The 15,722-nt window shown below is 44.3% G+C and overlaps 1 protein-coding gene and 1 long non-coding RNA gene across 3 annotated transcripts in view; one reads left to right on the forward strand and one right to left on the reverse strand.

Moving 5' to 3' along the window:
* Positions 1–4,788, reverse strand: part of UNC13B (unc-13 homolog B) — a 279,025-nt gene extending 274,237 nt beyond the window's left edge. Inside the window, exon 1 of one of the 2 annotated variants that reach the window (XM_054519407.2) lies at positions 4,473–4,613. In XM_054519407.2, the coding sequence (XP_054375382.2) occupies positions 4,473–4,494 (22 nt within the window). In that variant the 5' untranslated portion in view covers positions 4,495–4,613. 2 annotated transcript variants of the gene reach the window in all.
* A 5-nt stretch (positions 4,789–4,793) lies between these two features.
* LOC129048055 (uncharacterized) lies at positions 4,794–15,463 on the forward strand. Its single transcript, XR_008510070.2, has 3 exons — positions 4,794–5,153; positions 10,170–10,678; positions 15,125–15,463. It is a non-coding gene; the product is annotated as an uncharacterized LOC129048055 (long non-coding RNA).
* Positions 15,464–15,722: the final 259 nt, after the last annotated feature.

Consider the following 15,722-nt stretch of genomic DNA (forward strand, 5'->3'; position numbering starts at 1 on the left):
AGTAGTTACCTCTGGGAAGTAAGAATACAGAATGGGGACAAGAGAACTTTTCCTTCTACTTTACACTCTAAACTGTTTCAACTTCTTATCTGCATATTTATCACCTTATAATGAAAACAATGAATTAAAAAGTTAACAATAGTTGGGTGTGGTGGTGTGTTCCTTGTAGTCCCAGCTACTCGTGATGCTGAGAAAAGAGAGTCACTTGAGCCCAGGAGTTCAAATCCAGCCTAGGCAACATAGTGAGATCCCATCTTTAAAAAAAAAAATTAAATTAAAAAAAAAGTTAGCAACGGTATTGGCAGGTGGTAGGCCCATGGAAATTTTTTTCTTTTTTTGTACTTTTCTGCATTTTCTTAATTTTCTATAATTAGCAATGTATTACCATACACATTTTTTTTTTGAGACAGGGTCTCGCTTTGTCACCCAGGCTGGAGTACAGTGGCATGATCTCGGCTCACTGCAACCTTGCCTCCTGGGTTCAAGCAATTCTCATGCCTCAGCCTCCCAAGTAGCTAGGATTACAGGTGCGCACCACCACACCTGGCTAATTTTTGTATTTTTAGTAGAGACAGGGTTTCACCATGTTGGCCAGGCTGGTCTCGAACTCCTGGCCTCAAGTGATCCACCTGTCTCAGCCTTCCAAAGTGCCGGGATTACAGGCAAGAGCCACCAAGCCTGGCCTGCATGTATTACTTTTGGGGGAAAAAAACCATAGTTAAATTATCTAACTATGTTATAAACACTGGGAATAACTATGTTGTAAACACTGGGAATTACAAAGAAATATTATGGAAAGGTCTGATTCTAAAAATGCTTATAATTGCTTGGAGAAACTTGGTCGTGAATACCAAGACAATGAAAGTCAAACAAAATCCTTAATTTAGTTTACTGCAGTTGTTCATGTGGCACTGGTCCCTATGGAAGCCCAAAAAAAGTATCAGTATTATAAGTAAAGCTGTGCCAAAACATGTTAAAGACTTATATTTCTTTATACTTATGGAAATATTTAAAGAAAGACTAAGTGAATTCTACAAAAGAGTGGTTTCTTAAAAATTCAAGTCTAGGCTGGGCGCAGTGGCTCACACCTGTAATCCCAGCACTTTGGGAGGCCGAGGTGGGCAGATCACAAGGTCAGGAGTTTGAGACCAGCCTGGCCAACATGGTGAAACCCAGTCTCTACTAAAAATACAAAAAATTAGCTGGGCATGGTGGCAGGCGCCTGTAATCCCAGCTACCCCGCAGGCTGAGGCAGGAGAATCGCTTGAACCTGGGAGGCGGAAGTTGCAGTGAGCTGAGATCACGCCACTGCACTCCAGCCTGGGCAACAGAATGAGACTCCGTCTCAAAAAATTTAAAAAAAAAAAAATTCAAGTCAATCACCCGCTGAATGGTCAATATCCCCTTTAGAACATCCTTACCACTCATTCAATTTCTGTTTAGTGTCAAAAAATCTACGTAGCCCATTCCATTTGTTCTGAACAACCCAACTGTTCTTCTTTATGTTAAGCTAAAATCTAATTTCCTGTCATTTTCAACCACTGATCCACACTTGTCCCAGTTCTGTCCTCTGGAATGACAAAAAAAAAGGTGATATAACTTCTACAAGACAGTTTTTTAAACAGTCTTCATGCACTATCATGATCCTCTCCCTCTTAAATCTTCTAGAACTAAATTTCCATATTCTTCAAATGGTTCGGTTCCTACATGTTTCATTATTCTAATCACTCCTCTCTTAAGATAACCTAGCTTCTCAATATGCTTCTTAGAAGGAAATACCACAGCTGAACACAAAATTCCAGATCTGATCTGACCAGTGCAGTTACTTCCTCTGTCTGGGTCACCATAAGCACCACAATACAAGACCAGTTGCAGGCAGCATATGATTCACTTCCAAACTAATGGCACTGTTCAGACCACAAGTGCTCTGAGGGTTTAAAGGAAAAAGAGATCACTGTGGACTGGGGACCTGAAGAAGTTTTCAACAACAAAAAAAGTAGACTGTTAGCTGGGAAAGTAAGAATACATTTTAGATAGGCAGAAAATATGGAACGAGTATTTCAGGGGGCACAAGTGCAGAACAGAGCAGAGGCAGGAATAAACAAAGTTAGTGCTAGAGCAAAGTCTGCATAAGGATAGGCAAGAATAGAAGGCCACAAGGCTGGGGTCAGATTATTGAGAGCCTTAAAACTGCAGGCAATAAGGCATGATTAAAGGGTAAGACAAAATAACTGACTTCTTGAATGAAATGTTTAGGAATGATTAATTCAATACATCAAGTTAACTACTTTTTGAACTCTGCATAGGAAGTTTCTAATTGATTCTACTCCAAGATAAATTGAAATTGAGTTATAATAAATATCACTATATAGACTGCTTTCAAAATACAACATTCCTACTGCCAAAATACAATGTAAGGAATGTCATTTTAGAAAGATGTATTTTGTGCTGGGTGCGGTGGATTATGCCTCTAATCCCAGCACTTTGGAAGGCCAAGGCAGGTGAATCACTTGAGGTCAGAAGTTCAAGACCAGCCTCGCAAACACGGCGAAACTCTGTCTCTACAAAAAATACAAAAATTAGCCGGGCCTGGTGGTTCACTCCTGTAATCCCAGCTGCTCGGGAGGCTGAGGCATGAGAATCACTTGAACCCAGGAGGTGGAGGTTGCAGTGAGCCAAGATTGCAGCACTGCACTCCAGCCTGGGTGACAGAATGAGACTGTCTCAAAAAAAGAAAAAGAAATAAAAATAAAGATGTATTTCAATTCATTTCTGTAAGTTTTCCCAAAATGAATACTTTGCCATTCAATGTGAATATCTGCATATAAGGTACCTGTTTGTTTCAGTATTTAAAATCTTCTAGATCTCTATTCAAAAAGACAATGGCCTGCTGATCTCATTTCTCCAGATTCAAAAAAGAAGAAACTTCACTAATGTAACATTAAAAAGGAAAGAAGTTAGCTAAATAGCAGAATTTCTAGACAATGAAACCTGCCTGCTATTAAAAGAAATGAAAACACCAGTAGTTATTTAAATTCAATTAAATAGGAATTTCTGATTCACGAGTGCTCCTGCCTAAAGAGTCTTTCATAAGGACCAGCTCTGTAATACAGTGTGGCAGTAGAGAATTAAACTGTCCAAGAGACACAGCAAAGTCCAATCTCTCCCAAATCCTGCTACTCAGCAGCAGGGATCTAAAGGAATAAATAGATTCCCAGCTGCTGAGAGAAAATGTCTTACTAAAAGCAAAGCAAAATTCTCATTAATGAAAAATCAACCATGAAAGAACAAAAACTGTGTATCTCATAATCCCCGGAAATGGCCAAATCCATTTTGAGTTAATGCAGATTTAATAAAATAGTGGACGAGAACTGAGCAAAGCAGTTTCATTTGCCAGTAGCTGGGGGAAACACCGTTATAGGAGAAATCACAAACAACAACAATGCTTCTAATCTGTAGAGCCAAAAGAAATATGAACTCTATCCAGTAAAAGATATCAGGAAAAGGCTCCAGTGAAGGCTCTAGTTGATAAATGCTCTCTCAGTCATAATCAAGACACATATGACAGGCTGTAACCTGAATTTCCCGAGATCAAATTCAATGGCTAATCCAAACCCTGTGTTTTCCTGATCAGATAATCTCTCTGAAGTCACAGTACTTGCATTCATTCAAAACCAGCATTAAGCTTCTACTACGTCAGACACCAGGAATACAAAAACTAATAAGAAACAGTCTCTACCCACATAGAGCTTAGTTCGCGTACCATGCCTCATCTTAAACCCCAAAGCTCTTGCTTTAAGATATCTTCTTAGATGGGTCAAATGTCCTCAGGGGAAAAGCAATAATGGCCCTTCACCTTGAGTTACTGTGAGGCAAGCTAAAATAAAAATAAAAAGATAAATAAATCATACCTCTTATCCTCAAAAGCAGTCACCACATCCTCCCAAGTGGAACAGAAGAATAATCTTAGCCTATACTACACGTTAGTGTTCAGGGAAGTGGCAAGGGACAAGACAAGCAATAGAAGGGATGTGACAGCTGTACCACTAACGCATTCAAAGTGTGATAAAAAGAACCTGCTACTAAGCATACTGTAGTGTTACGGTGCGAGGAGGAGGAGGAAAATGAGAGGCTGCCCACCATGCACAGGCACCAACCATCCGCGGTCTTCTAACTCGTCCACTCTCACTAGAGAACCCCAGTCACTGTTTAATAGGATCTGAGCCTGCCGTCCAACAACGTTGTCACATGGCTACCAGAATGGAGAGCTAATCGTCCCTTGCAGGAGCTTGGGGGAAAAGAAGAAAGAGTGGAAAGAACTCAAGTGTTTATAAGTGACTGCCTAAATAATCGTCCCCCAAAGCACGGACGGGATGTAAAGTTTGGGTGAGACGGTCACCGGACGTCCACTGGAAGGGTGCGGGGACCTCTACGCCGACACCCCGCCTCCCCGCCTCAGTCCGCGCACTCACCGCGTACGCAGAGCAGTGACATGGCCGAGGCTCGGGCAAGCCTCTGCCGCGCCCCAGCCGCGCCGGGCCGCTCCCTCTTTCCTCTCAGCAGGTGCCGCGACTGCTCTCGTTACCGGCCCCACGGGTCTGGCAGCTCCTCATGGTCCCGGTCGCAGGTAGCGTCCCGCCGCTGCCTCGGACCCGCCCCAAATCTCACCGTCCGAGCGAACTCCGGGTAGCGGTGAGTACCGGCCGGCAGGCTGGGGACTGGGCGCGGCACAGCGACGCCATCGCTGGGAGGTAGGAGCTGCCGGGACTCCCTCCCGTCATTCCACCCGGGATCCGCGCGAGCGCCTGGGCGGAGCTAACCCGTGGCGCCCCGCCCCCCAGCCAATTAACTCACGCCCAGTCCACCGGCCCCGCCCCCTCCACGAGCACGTAGGAGGCGGGGTCCCCTTCCTCCTTTCTTTCTTGCGCTCCTGAAGGAAGCTCCGCCCACTAATCAGGCTTACTGCAGGGAGCAAGGGGCTGACCCTCACCTGTGTGACGCGAGAATGGAAGCCCTCTGTTCCTCCTGCATGAGCAGGGCTTCCACCCAAGAACAGATTATTTTCAAGGACTTCCACTGGACTTTCTTAGAGTCTAGCGGTCATAGCTGACAGCCTGTAATTTTAAGTTAACGGAGTCGCACCGCACAGCAAAGTAAGTTTTAATTAGCAACTAGAGCAAAAGACAAAACTGAGTGTGCATAAAGTATGTCTGGAGACCTCAGTTCTTATCTAGACCGTTTTTCATGCTCATCATTGTATCTCCAATGTCTGGAATAGTGCCTAGTGTATGGTAATCAGTCCGTAAATATTTACTGAATGAAGGATGGTAACCACGGAGGGATTGTGAGTGGAGATACCTCTGATCTTTGACAAATCTCCTATCGGTGCTTGGTACCAACATGAGCTAACTCCATGGCTCAAACCAACAAGACAATTTGCTAAGGTCTGGGAGCACCCCCTCCAGAGAATCCCTGATCTCCCAAAATTTGGTCGAGATCTAAAGTTCATTTTGTTGTACAACTCCCTTTATTATTATTATTATTATTATTATTATTATTTTGGAGTTTTACTTGCTTCCAACAAGGAAGGCAAGTTTTCCTGCTTCCATGACGAGGGAAGGCAGGTAACTCCTTTATGGAGTTTGAGCTCACTTGCAACAGGGAAGATGAGGGGTTTTTTTCCTGGGATGGTAGACAGCCGTTTTCAGCCTGAGACGCACCCCTAGGTAAGTAGCTGAATAGGGATTTTTGTCTTGGCTAAAGTTAACAACCAGCTGGTCTTAATTTCTGCTTACCATTAGAGTGCTCAGTGATCGTATTGTTGGGGTTTTTTTTAATTTTGTTTGTCTTTTTCCCATTGACCAACTCTACTTCACTTGGTCAAATCCAAGTGAGAATTCCGAATTATGGGTAACAAGGCCTATCTAATTTGACTAAAATTCCTCACAGCTGCAAAAGAAAAAACAAACAGAAAACAAAAAACCATGTATTTGGTTTCTGTGTTTGCTTCCTGGTCTTAAAAATTAAACTGTTCTTAGGCCGGGCACGGTGGGTCACGCCTGTAATCCTAGCACTTTGGGAGGCCGAGGCGGGTGGATCACGAGGTCAGGAGTTCAAGGCCAGCCTGGCCAACATAGTGAAACCCTGTCTCTACTGAAAATACGGAAAAAATTAGCCGGGCATGGTGGCGGGTGCCTGTAATCCCAGCTACTCGGGAGGCTGAGGCAGGAGAATCGCTTGAACCAGGAGGCGGAGGTTGCAGTGAGTGGAGATCGCGCCACTGTACTCCAGCCTGAGCGACAGTGTGAGACTGTCTCAAATTAAAAAAAAAAAAAAAATTAAATTGTTATTTTGTTTACTTTTCTTCCACCCTATACCTCCTTCACCCTTTGCCATCTGCATTACCAAAAAATCGAGAAAAGGCTTCTAATGACTTCAACCTCTTTAAAGAATTTAGGCTGGGCACGGTGGCTCACGCCTGTAATCCCAGCACTTTGGGAGGCCTAGGTGGGTGGATCACGAGGTCAGGAGTTCGAGACTCAGCCTCGCCAACATGATGAAACCCTGTCTCAACTAAAGATACAAAAAAAGTTAGCCAGGCATGGTGACACGTGCCTGTAATCCCAGCTACTCAGGAGGCTGAGGCAGGAGAATTGCTTGAACCTGGGAGGCAGAGGTTGCAGTGAGCTGAGATGGTGCCATTGCACTCCAGCCTGGGTGACAGGGCGAGACTCTATCTCAAAAAAAAAATTTAGAACAAAGGTGCCACTCACCCCCTTTTGGGGTGTTCTCTTGTCTTTGTGGGATTTCAAGAGTCATGGGCAGATTCTTCTTAGGTCTAAAGCTCTGTTTTCCTGTATTGCATGACCTGACCTCTTTGGCTTTGGGTGCCAGAGATGACCTTGAACTGTGAGAGGATTTGACCTTGGTGTGTATAATGTTGGACAAGAGCTACAAAGTTACGGGCGGCTGAGCACAGTTTATAGGAAGTGGTTTGGGCTATTTCCTTTTTTTTTTTTTTTTTTAATTTTCTCTCCTAGGAAGTTGTTGTTTAAGAATCCTAATTCTAGGCCAGGTGCGGTGGTTCACGCCTGTAATCCCAGCACTTTGGGAGGCTGAGGCAGGCAGACCACTTGACTCCACAAGTTCAAGATTAGCCGGGCGTGGTGGTGTGCACCTGTAATCCCAGCTATTCGAAGGCTGAGGTAGGGCAATTGCTTGAACCAGGGAGGTGGAGGTTGCACTGTGCCGAGATCGTGCCACTGCACTCCAGCCTGGGTGACAGAGCGAGACTCCATCTCAAAAAAAAAAAAAAATCCTAATTCTAGTTTGGAGATCCATTCTGAAGGATCCTTTGTATTGCTTTTTCTCCCAACGTTAATCTCAATTCCGTTTGTCTGTGTGAATTTGCATGAGGAACTGAACTGTTGCTTTCATAGGTATACCAGAGACTAAGTTTTCTCAGCTCCAAAAAGAAAGGGCATTTGCCCCTCCCAACTGAAAGGTGCCCCTGAGTGACTGGGGACCTTGTGGGAGTGTCTGAAAGGTTGACCCCGAACGATGTGCAGCAGTCCTGCAGGGAAATCCCCAACAAAAACTAATTTAGGCCAGGTGCGGTAACACACACATAATCCTAGCATTTCAGGAGGCCGAGGCAGGCAGATCACTTGAGGTCGTGAGTTCAAGACCAAGGCTGACAAACATAGGAAAACCCCATCTCTACTAATAATACAAAAATTAGCCAGGTGTAGTGGTGCGTGCCTGTAACCCCAGTTGCTTAGGAGACTGAGACGTAAGAATTGCCCGAACCCAGGAAGTGGAGGTTGCAGTGAACCAAGATTATGCCACTGCACTCCAGCCTGGGCAACAGAGTAAGACCCTGTCTCAAAAAAAAAAAAAAAAAAAAAATTTAATTTAAAAACTGGCTCGTCCAGGAAACACATTGAAGGGCTGATCACCCAGTGTTTTGAGCCCTCTCAGAAGTCATAAACCTCTGGAGAGAGAAACTGAGACATGTAAGAGGGTGGAAACAATTCAGTGGTGGCACGTTGTGGAGTCCTGCCCACAAGCAGCACATGATAATCCACCACACAAAACCTCTAAGCCACAGCTCAGTTTCTCCTTTTAAGGAAAAAAGAAGTGGAAAACAAATAATCTAAGAATGAGAAGAAAACAAGAAGAATGACCCTCTTTTGAGCACTCTGTAGGTTTTATGGCACCTCTACTGCCAAAGTTTATGTAAAATGGAAAAAATATGGTCTTTGTGCACGTTTACATTAAGGAAAAAGAGCCCTAAGGTCGACCTACTAATTAGAGAGTTCCTAAGACCTCTTTTCTCTATTCTTTTCTGCTTGCTCTAAATCTGCCATTATTTTTTGTTAAGATAAAAACCACAGATTAGATCCAACAAGTTCTTTTTGCAAACTGGTAAATTTGAATTTATCTCATGGCTAAAAGTTCTGAAGTAAAAGCTATAGGATGTGTGTGTGTGTGTGTGTGTGTGCGCGTGTGTGTGTGTGTATTTAAAAGGCTTTTATAATTTCTATAATTTTATCTTTAATTGGCCATTAAATCTGTTTCAATTTCCATCTAGCACACCAGACTTTTTCTCTCCACACTTTATAATGTAAATTTTGCTATTTGGCGTTCACCTGAGTTGTTTTCTTTAATATGCAAATTTAAGGCTGTTTAGCTGACAACTGCCTAGGGTTGTGAAACAGGTTATCAAGAATCTGAAAGTAGAGGGGAGGGAGGAGGGGAAAAAAAGAATCTGAAAGCCTAAGAAAAAAAAAAAGTTTTTTATGAATCTATAAGAGGTACCTCTAGGCCAGGTGCAGTGGTTCACGCCTGTAATCCCAACACTCTGGGAGGCCGAGGTGGGCAGATCACCTAAGGTCAGGAGTTCGAGACCAGCCTGGCCAACATGGTGAAAGCTGTCTCTACTAAAAATGCAAAAATAGCCAGGTATGGTGGCACATGCCTGTAGTCCCAGCTACTCAGGAGGCTGAAGCAGGAGTATCACTTGAACCCAGTGGGTAGAGGTTGCAGTGAGCTGAGATCATGCCATTGCACTCCAGCCTGGGTGACAAGAGAAAAACTCTGTCTCAAAAAAAAAAAAAAAAAAAAAAAGATGTACCTCTATCAGCATGCCTAATGTATCTATGTATTTATGTGTTGTGTACACAATGTTTCACTACTGAAAATATATAAAAGAGCTCTAATTAATTGGCTTAAGAAAATAAAAGTGCTTAAATCAAACACTTATTCAGGAAAAAATAAAATAGTCAAATGCTTTTTCAAGTTTACATAACTCAAGTAAAATCTTTACTATGTTGATGAAAAGAGTCAAACTCTGTAAAATATTTGAAGAGATTTATTCTGAGCCAAATATGAGTAACCATGGCCCATGACACAGCCCTCAGGAGGTCTTGAGAACATGAGCCCCAGGTGGTTGGGGTGCAGCTTGGTTTTATACATTTTTGGGAGGCATGAGACATCAAATACATTTAAGAAATACATTGGTTTGGTCCAGAAAGATGGAACAACTCAAAGGAGGGCTTCCAGGCTATAGGTAAATTTAAACATTTTCTGGTTGAAAATTGGTTGAGTTTGTCTAAAGACCAAGGATCATAGAAAGGAAATGTTTAGGTTAAGACAAAACACTGTGGAGACCAAGGTTCTTTTGAAGTCTTATAGTGGCTGCCCTTAGAGACAATAGATGACAAATATTTCCAGTTCAGATCTTCAAAGGGTGCTAGACTTTTAGTTAATCTCTTTAGGATTGGGAGGGCCTGAAAGAAAAAGATCTAGCTATGTTAATAGAGATTCTTTACATATGCACATTTTCCCCCACAAAGGGCAGCTTTGCAGGGCCATTTCAATAGATGGCAAAGAAACATGATTTAAGGTAAAATATTTTGTTTTGCTTCCTTGTCTCATAATGTTATGCCACAGTCAGGTTGGAAAGTAAGTCACAATATATAGGGTTAAGTAAAAACCATCTGATAATTTATTATTTGTAGGGCATGACTCCCCAGACCCCTTACATAGGAATTTGAGCAAGATATAAAATCAGAATTTAGTCTTCACTAAGCTAGGTTTAAAATTATTGTTACATTAATGTTAGAAATGTCTTAGGAATTGCCAGCATACATTTTTGTTTATGTCAGGTCTCTGAGCCCAAGCCTGCACCTATACATCCAGATGACCTGAGGCAGCTGAAGAACCACGAAAGAAGTGAAAATGGCCAGTTCCTGCCTTAACTGATGACATTAGCTTGTGAAATTCCTTCTCCTGGACAATGAGTCTCAAAAGCTCCCCCACTGAGCACCTTGTGACCCCCACCCCTGCCCACAAGAGGACAACCCCCTTTGACTGTAATTTTCCACTACCAACCCAAATCCTATAAAATTGCCCCAACCCTAACTCACTTTGCTAATTCTCTTTTCCAACTCAGCCCGCCTGCCCCCACGTAATTAAAAAGTTTTATTGCTCACACAAAGCCTGTTTGGTGATCTCTTCACATGGACGCACTTGACATTTGGTGCCGAAGACCCGGGACAGGGAGACTCCTTTGGAAGAGAGGTCCCCTGTCCTCGCCATCACTCCATGAGGAGATCCACCTAAGACCTCGGGTCCTCAGACCAGCCCAAGGAATACCTTACCAACTTCAAATCGGGTAAGCGGTCTTTTCACTGTCTTCTCTAGCCTCTCTTGCTACCCTTCAATCTCCCTGTCCTTCCAATTCCAGTTCTTTTTCCTCTCTAGTAGAGACAAAGGAGACACATTTTATCCATGGACCCAAAACACCGGCACTGGTCATGGACTTGGGAAAACAGACTTCCCTTCGTGTTTGATTGTTGCGGGGACGCCTGCCCTGATCATTCACCCACATTCCATTGGTGTCTGCTCACTGTGGGGACGCCTGCCTTGGTCATTCACCCACATTCCCTTGGTGGCGAGTCAATTGCAGGGACGCCTGCTTTGGCTGCTCACCCATATTGCAGTCCAGGGCTGCTCACCACCCCCCCTACTTCTCCATGTCTCTACCTTTCTATGGGCAACATTCCACCCTCCATTCCCCCTTCTCCCTTAGCCTGTGTTCTCAAGAACTTAAAACCTCTTCAACTCACACCTGACCTAAAAACCTAAATGCCTTATTTTCTTCTGCAATACCACTTTGCCCCAATACAAACTCAACAATTGTTCTAAACAGCCAGAAAACAGCACTTTCGATTTCTCCATCCTACAAGATCTAGATAGTTTTTGTTGTAAAATTAGGCAAATGGTCTGAGGTGCCTGACGTCCAGGCATTCTTTTACACATCAGTCCCTCCCTAGTCCCTGCTTCCAATGCGATTCGTCCCAAATCTTTCTTTCTCTCCTGTCTGTTCCTTCAGTCTCCACCCCAAGCTAAGTCCTTTAAATCCTCCTTTTCTACGGACCCATCTGACCTCTCCCCTCCTCTCCCCTCCTCCCAGGCGGCTCCTCGCCAGGCCGAGCCAGGTCCCAATTCTTCCTCAGCCTCTGCTCCCTGACCCTGTAATCCTTCTGTCACCTCCCCTCCTGACGCCCAGTCCAGCTCACAGTTTTGTTCCGCGACTAGCCCTCCCCCACCTGCCCAACAATTTCCTCTTAGAGGTGCTCCTTTTTCTTAGCTGACCTCTCCCAAATCAGTTAGCATTTAGGCTCCTTTTCATCAGCTATAAAAACCCAGCCCAGTTCATGGCCCATTTGGCAAGATCCCTTAGACGCTTTACTGCCCTAGACCCAGAGGGTCCAGAAGGCCGTCTTATTCTCAATATGCATTTTATTACCCCATCCACTCCCGACATTAGAAAAAGCTCCAAAAATTATATTCCGGCCCTCAAACCCCACAACAGAACTTAATTAACCTCGCCTTCAAGGTGTACAATAATAGAAAAGAGTTGCAATTACTTGCCTCCACTGCGAGAGAAACCCCAGCCACATCTCCAGCACACAAGAACTTCAAAATGCCTAAACCGCAGAGGCCAGGCCTTACTATAGGACCTCCTCCCTCAGGATCTTGCTTCAAGTGTCGGAAATCTGGCCACTGGGCCAAGGAATGCCCGCAGCCCGGTATTCCTCCTAAGCCGTGTCTCATCTGTGTGAGACCCCATTGGAAATTGGACTGTCCAACTTGCCTGGCAGCCACTCCCACAGCCCCTGGAACTCTGGCCCAAGGCTCTCTGACTGACTCCTTCCCAGATCTTCTCAGCTTAGTGGCTGAAGACTGAAACTGCCCGATAGGCTCATAAGCCTCCTGGACCATCACAGACACTTTGGGTAACTCTTACAGTGGAGGATAAATCTGTCCCCTTCTTAATCAATACAGAGGCTACCCACTCCACATTACCTTCTTTTCAAGGGGTTGTTTCCCTTGCCTCCATAACTGTTGCGGGTATTGACGGCCAGGCTTCTAAACCTCTTAAAACTCCCCAACTCTTGTGCCAACTTGGACAATATTCTTTCATGCACTCTTTAGTTATCCCCACCTGCCCAGCTCCTTTATTAGGTTGAGACTTTTAACTAAATTATCTGCTTCCCTGACTATTCCTAGGCTACAGCCATACCTCATTGCTGCCCTTTTCCCCAGTTCAAAGCCTCTTTTGCTTTCACTTGGACTGACCCTAACACCCATCAGACTCAGCAACTTACCTGGGCTGTACTGCACAAGGCTTCATGGACAGCCCCCATTACTTCAGTCAAGCCATTTCTCATGATATACTTTCTTTCCATCCATCTGCTTCTCACCTTATTGAATATTTTTACAACCTTCTACGTTATAGCCCCTCCTACAAATCTTCCCAACAGGACATTCTCTTGCCCTTCCAACATCTGTTCTCAAAAGGACGTCGCACATTCCCCTCCAAAGCCCAAATTTCTTCCTCATCCATTACCTGTCTTGACATAATTCTTCATAAAAACACATGTGTTCTCCCTGCTGATCGTGCCCAACTAATCTCCCAAACCCCAATCCCTTCTACAAAGCAACAACTCCTTTCCTTCCTAGGCATGGTTAGGTACTTTAGCCTTTGGATACCTGATTTTACCATCCTGACTAAACCATTATATAAACTCACAAAAGAAAACCTAGCTGACCCCATAGATCCTAAATCCTTTCCCCACTCCTCTTTCCATTCCTTAAAAACAGCCCTAGAAGCTGCTCCCACACTAGCTCTCCCTAACTCATCCCAACCCTTTTTCATTACACACAGCCGAAGTGCAGCGCTGTGTGGTTGGAATTCTTTTTTTTTTTTTTTTTTGAGACAGAGTCTCACTGTCTCCCAGGGTAGAGTGCAATGGCACAATCTTGGCTCACTGCAAGCTCTGCCCCCCGGGTTCACGCCATTCTCCTGCCTCAGCCTCCCAAGTAGCTGGGACTACAGGCGCCCGCCACCACACCCAGCTCATTTTTTTTTTTTTTTGTATTTTTAGTAGAGACGAGGTTTCACCATGTTCGCCAGGATGGTCTCGATCTCCTGACCTCATGATTCGCCTGCCTCGGCCTCCCAAAGTACTGGGATTAGAGGCGTGAGCCACCGCGCCCGGCCGTGGTTGGAATTCTTACACAAGGACCGGCACCGCGCCCTGTAGCTCCTCTATCACTCCCAACTATTCTTCTTCTGAAAACCTGCTCTACCAGATTTCATAATTTTTATTTTACTCTGTGGAAAATTCATTCTTCCTGCCTCACAAGCCCAGTCTATTCTCTCTTCCTTTCGTGACCATTTCCATGTAGGATATAAGCTTCTGGCTCACCTCCTGCAGCCCCTCATTTCCTTCCCATCATGGAAGTCCATCCTTAAAACCATCACTTCTCAATGCTCTGCCTGCCATGCCACCAACCCTAAGGTTTTCTCAGGCCTCCTCCTTTTCCTACGCATCAGGCTCGTGGATTTACTCCAACACAAGATTGGCAGATTGACTTTACTTATATGACCTGTGTCCGTTGGACACCCAGCCTGATCTCTCCTCTTCCTCCTAGAAGTTGCAAGTACTCTCCCCTACTTCCTTTAAACACACTTGCATTTCTGAAGAACAGTAATAACCCTTATGAGCCTAATACATCCCTTCATTCTATTAGGTTTATTCATCCTTACCCTACTTTTTGCAACAGGGCTTTATGCAGTCACCCCCACTACTTGGGCTGTACCCCAAAAACTTGTCATCCCTACTATCTTCTATCTAGTCATACTCCTATTCACCATTCTCAACTACTCATAAATGCCCTGCTCTTGTTTACACTATTTCTCCAAGCCATCACAGCTGATATCTCCTGGTGCTATACCCAAACCACCACTCTTGACTCCCTCTTGGAGTTGTTAGATGATCTTTGCTGGCAGGGCACCCTCCAATACTTTCACCCTGATGAAGTTCTATTCTTTACTTTTATACTCACTCTTATTCTCATTCCCATTCTTATGCCACCCTCTACCTCTCCCCAGCTATCTCCACCACACTATCAATCTCACTGTCTCTCTCCTAGCCATTTCTAATCCTTCTTTAACAAACAATTGCTGGCTTTGCATTTCTCTTTCCTCCAAAACCACTGAGGCCTTGACTTACTCACTTCTGAAAAAGGAGGACTCTTCATATTTCTAAATGAAGAATGTTGTTTTTACCTAAATCAATCTGGCCTAGTATATGACAACATAAAAAAAAAAAAAAACCCTCAAGGATAGAGCCCAAAACTCACCAACCAAGCAAATAATCACATTGAACCCCCTTGGGCACTCTCTAATTGGATGTCCTGGGTCCTCCCAATTGTTAGTCCTTTAATACCTGTTTTTCTCCTTCTCTTATTTGTACCTTGTGTCTTCTGTTTAATTTCTCAATTCATACCAAACCGCATCCAGGCCATCACCAATCATTCTATATGACAAATGCTGATTCTAACAACCCCATAATATCACCCCTTACCCCAAAATCTTTCTTCAGTTTAATTTCTCCCACTCTAGGTTCCTACACCGCCCATAATCCCGCTCGAAGCAGCCCTGAGAAACATTGCCCATTTTCCCTCCATACCACCCCCAAAAATTTCCACCACCCTAACACTTCACCACTGTTTCGTTTTGTTTTGTTTTACTTATTAATATAAAAAGACAGGAATGTCAGGTCTCTGAGCCCAAGCCTGCACCTGTACATCCAGATGGACTGAGGAAACTGCAGAACCACAAAAGAAGTGAAAATGGCCAGTTCCTGACTTAACTGATGACATTACCTTGTGAAATTCCTTCTCCTGGACAATGAGTCTCAGAAGTTCCCCACTGAGCACCTGTGACCCCCACCCCTACCCGCAAGAGAACAACCCCCTTTGAGTGTAATTTTCCACTACCTACCCAAATCCTATAAAACTGCCCCACCCCTAACTCCCTTTGCTGACTCTTTTTCTGACTCAGCCCACCTGTACCTAGGTGATTAAAAAGCTTTTTTGCTCACACAAAGCCTGTCTGGTGATCTCTTCACACTGACACACTTGACAGTTTGCATTTATTAATCAAGGAATTTCAGACTTATCCCTGCCAAATACTGTAAGGTGTCAAAATTTGGCATAGGGGTTACAAAACTATAAACCTAGCCCAAAATGGAATAATCTTTGCTTCTGTGGCAAGGCACGGTGGCTCATTCCTGTAATCACAGCACTTGGGGAGGCTGAGGTAGGTGGATCACCTGAGGTCAGGAGTTTGAGACTGGCCTGGC

The sequence above is a fragment of the Pongo abelii genome, chromosome 13, assembly GCF_028885655.2.
Source record: "Pongo abelii isolate AG06213 chromosome 13, NHGRI_mPonAbe1-v2.0_pri, whole genome shotgun sequence".
In the NCBI taxonomy this organism is placed as follows: Eukaryota; Metazoa; Chordata; class Mammalia; order Primates; family Hominidae; genus Pongo; species Pongo abelii.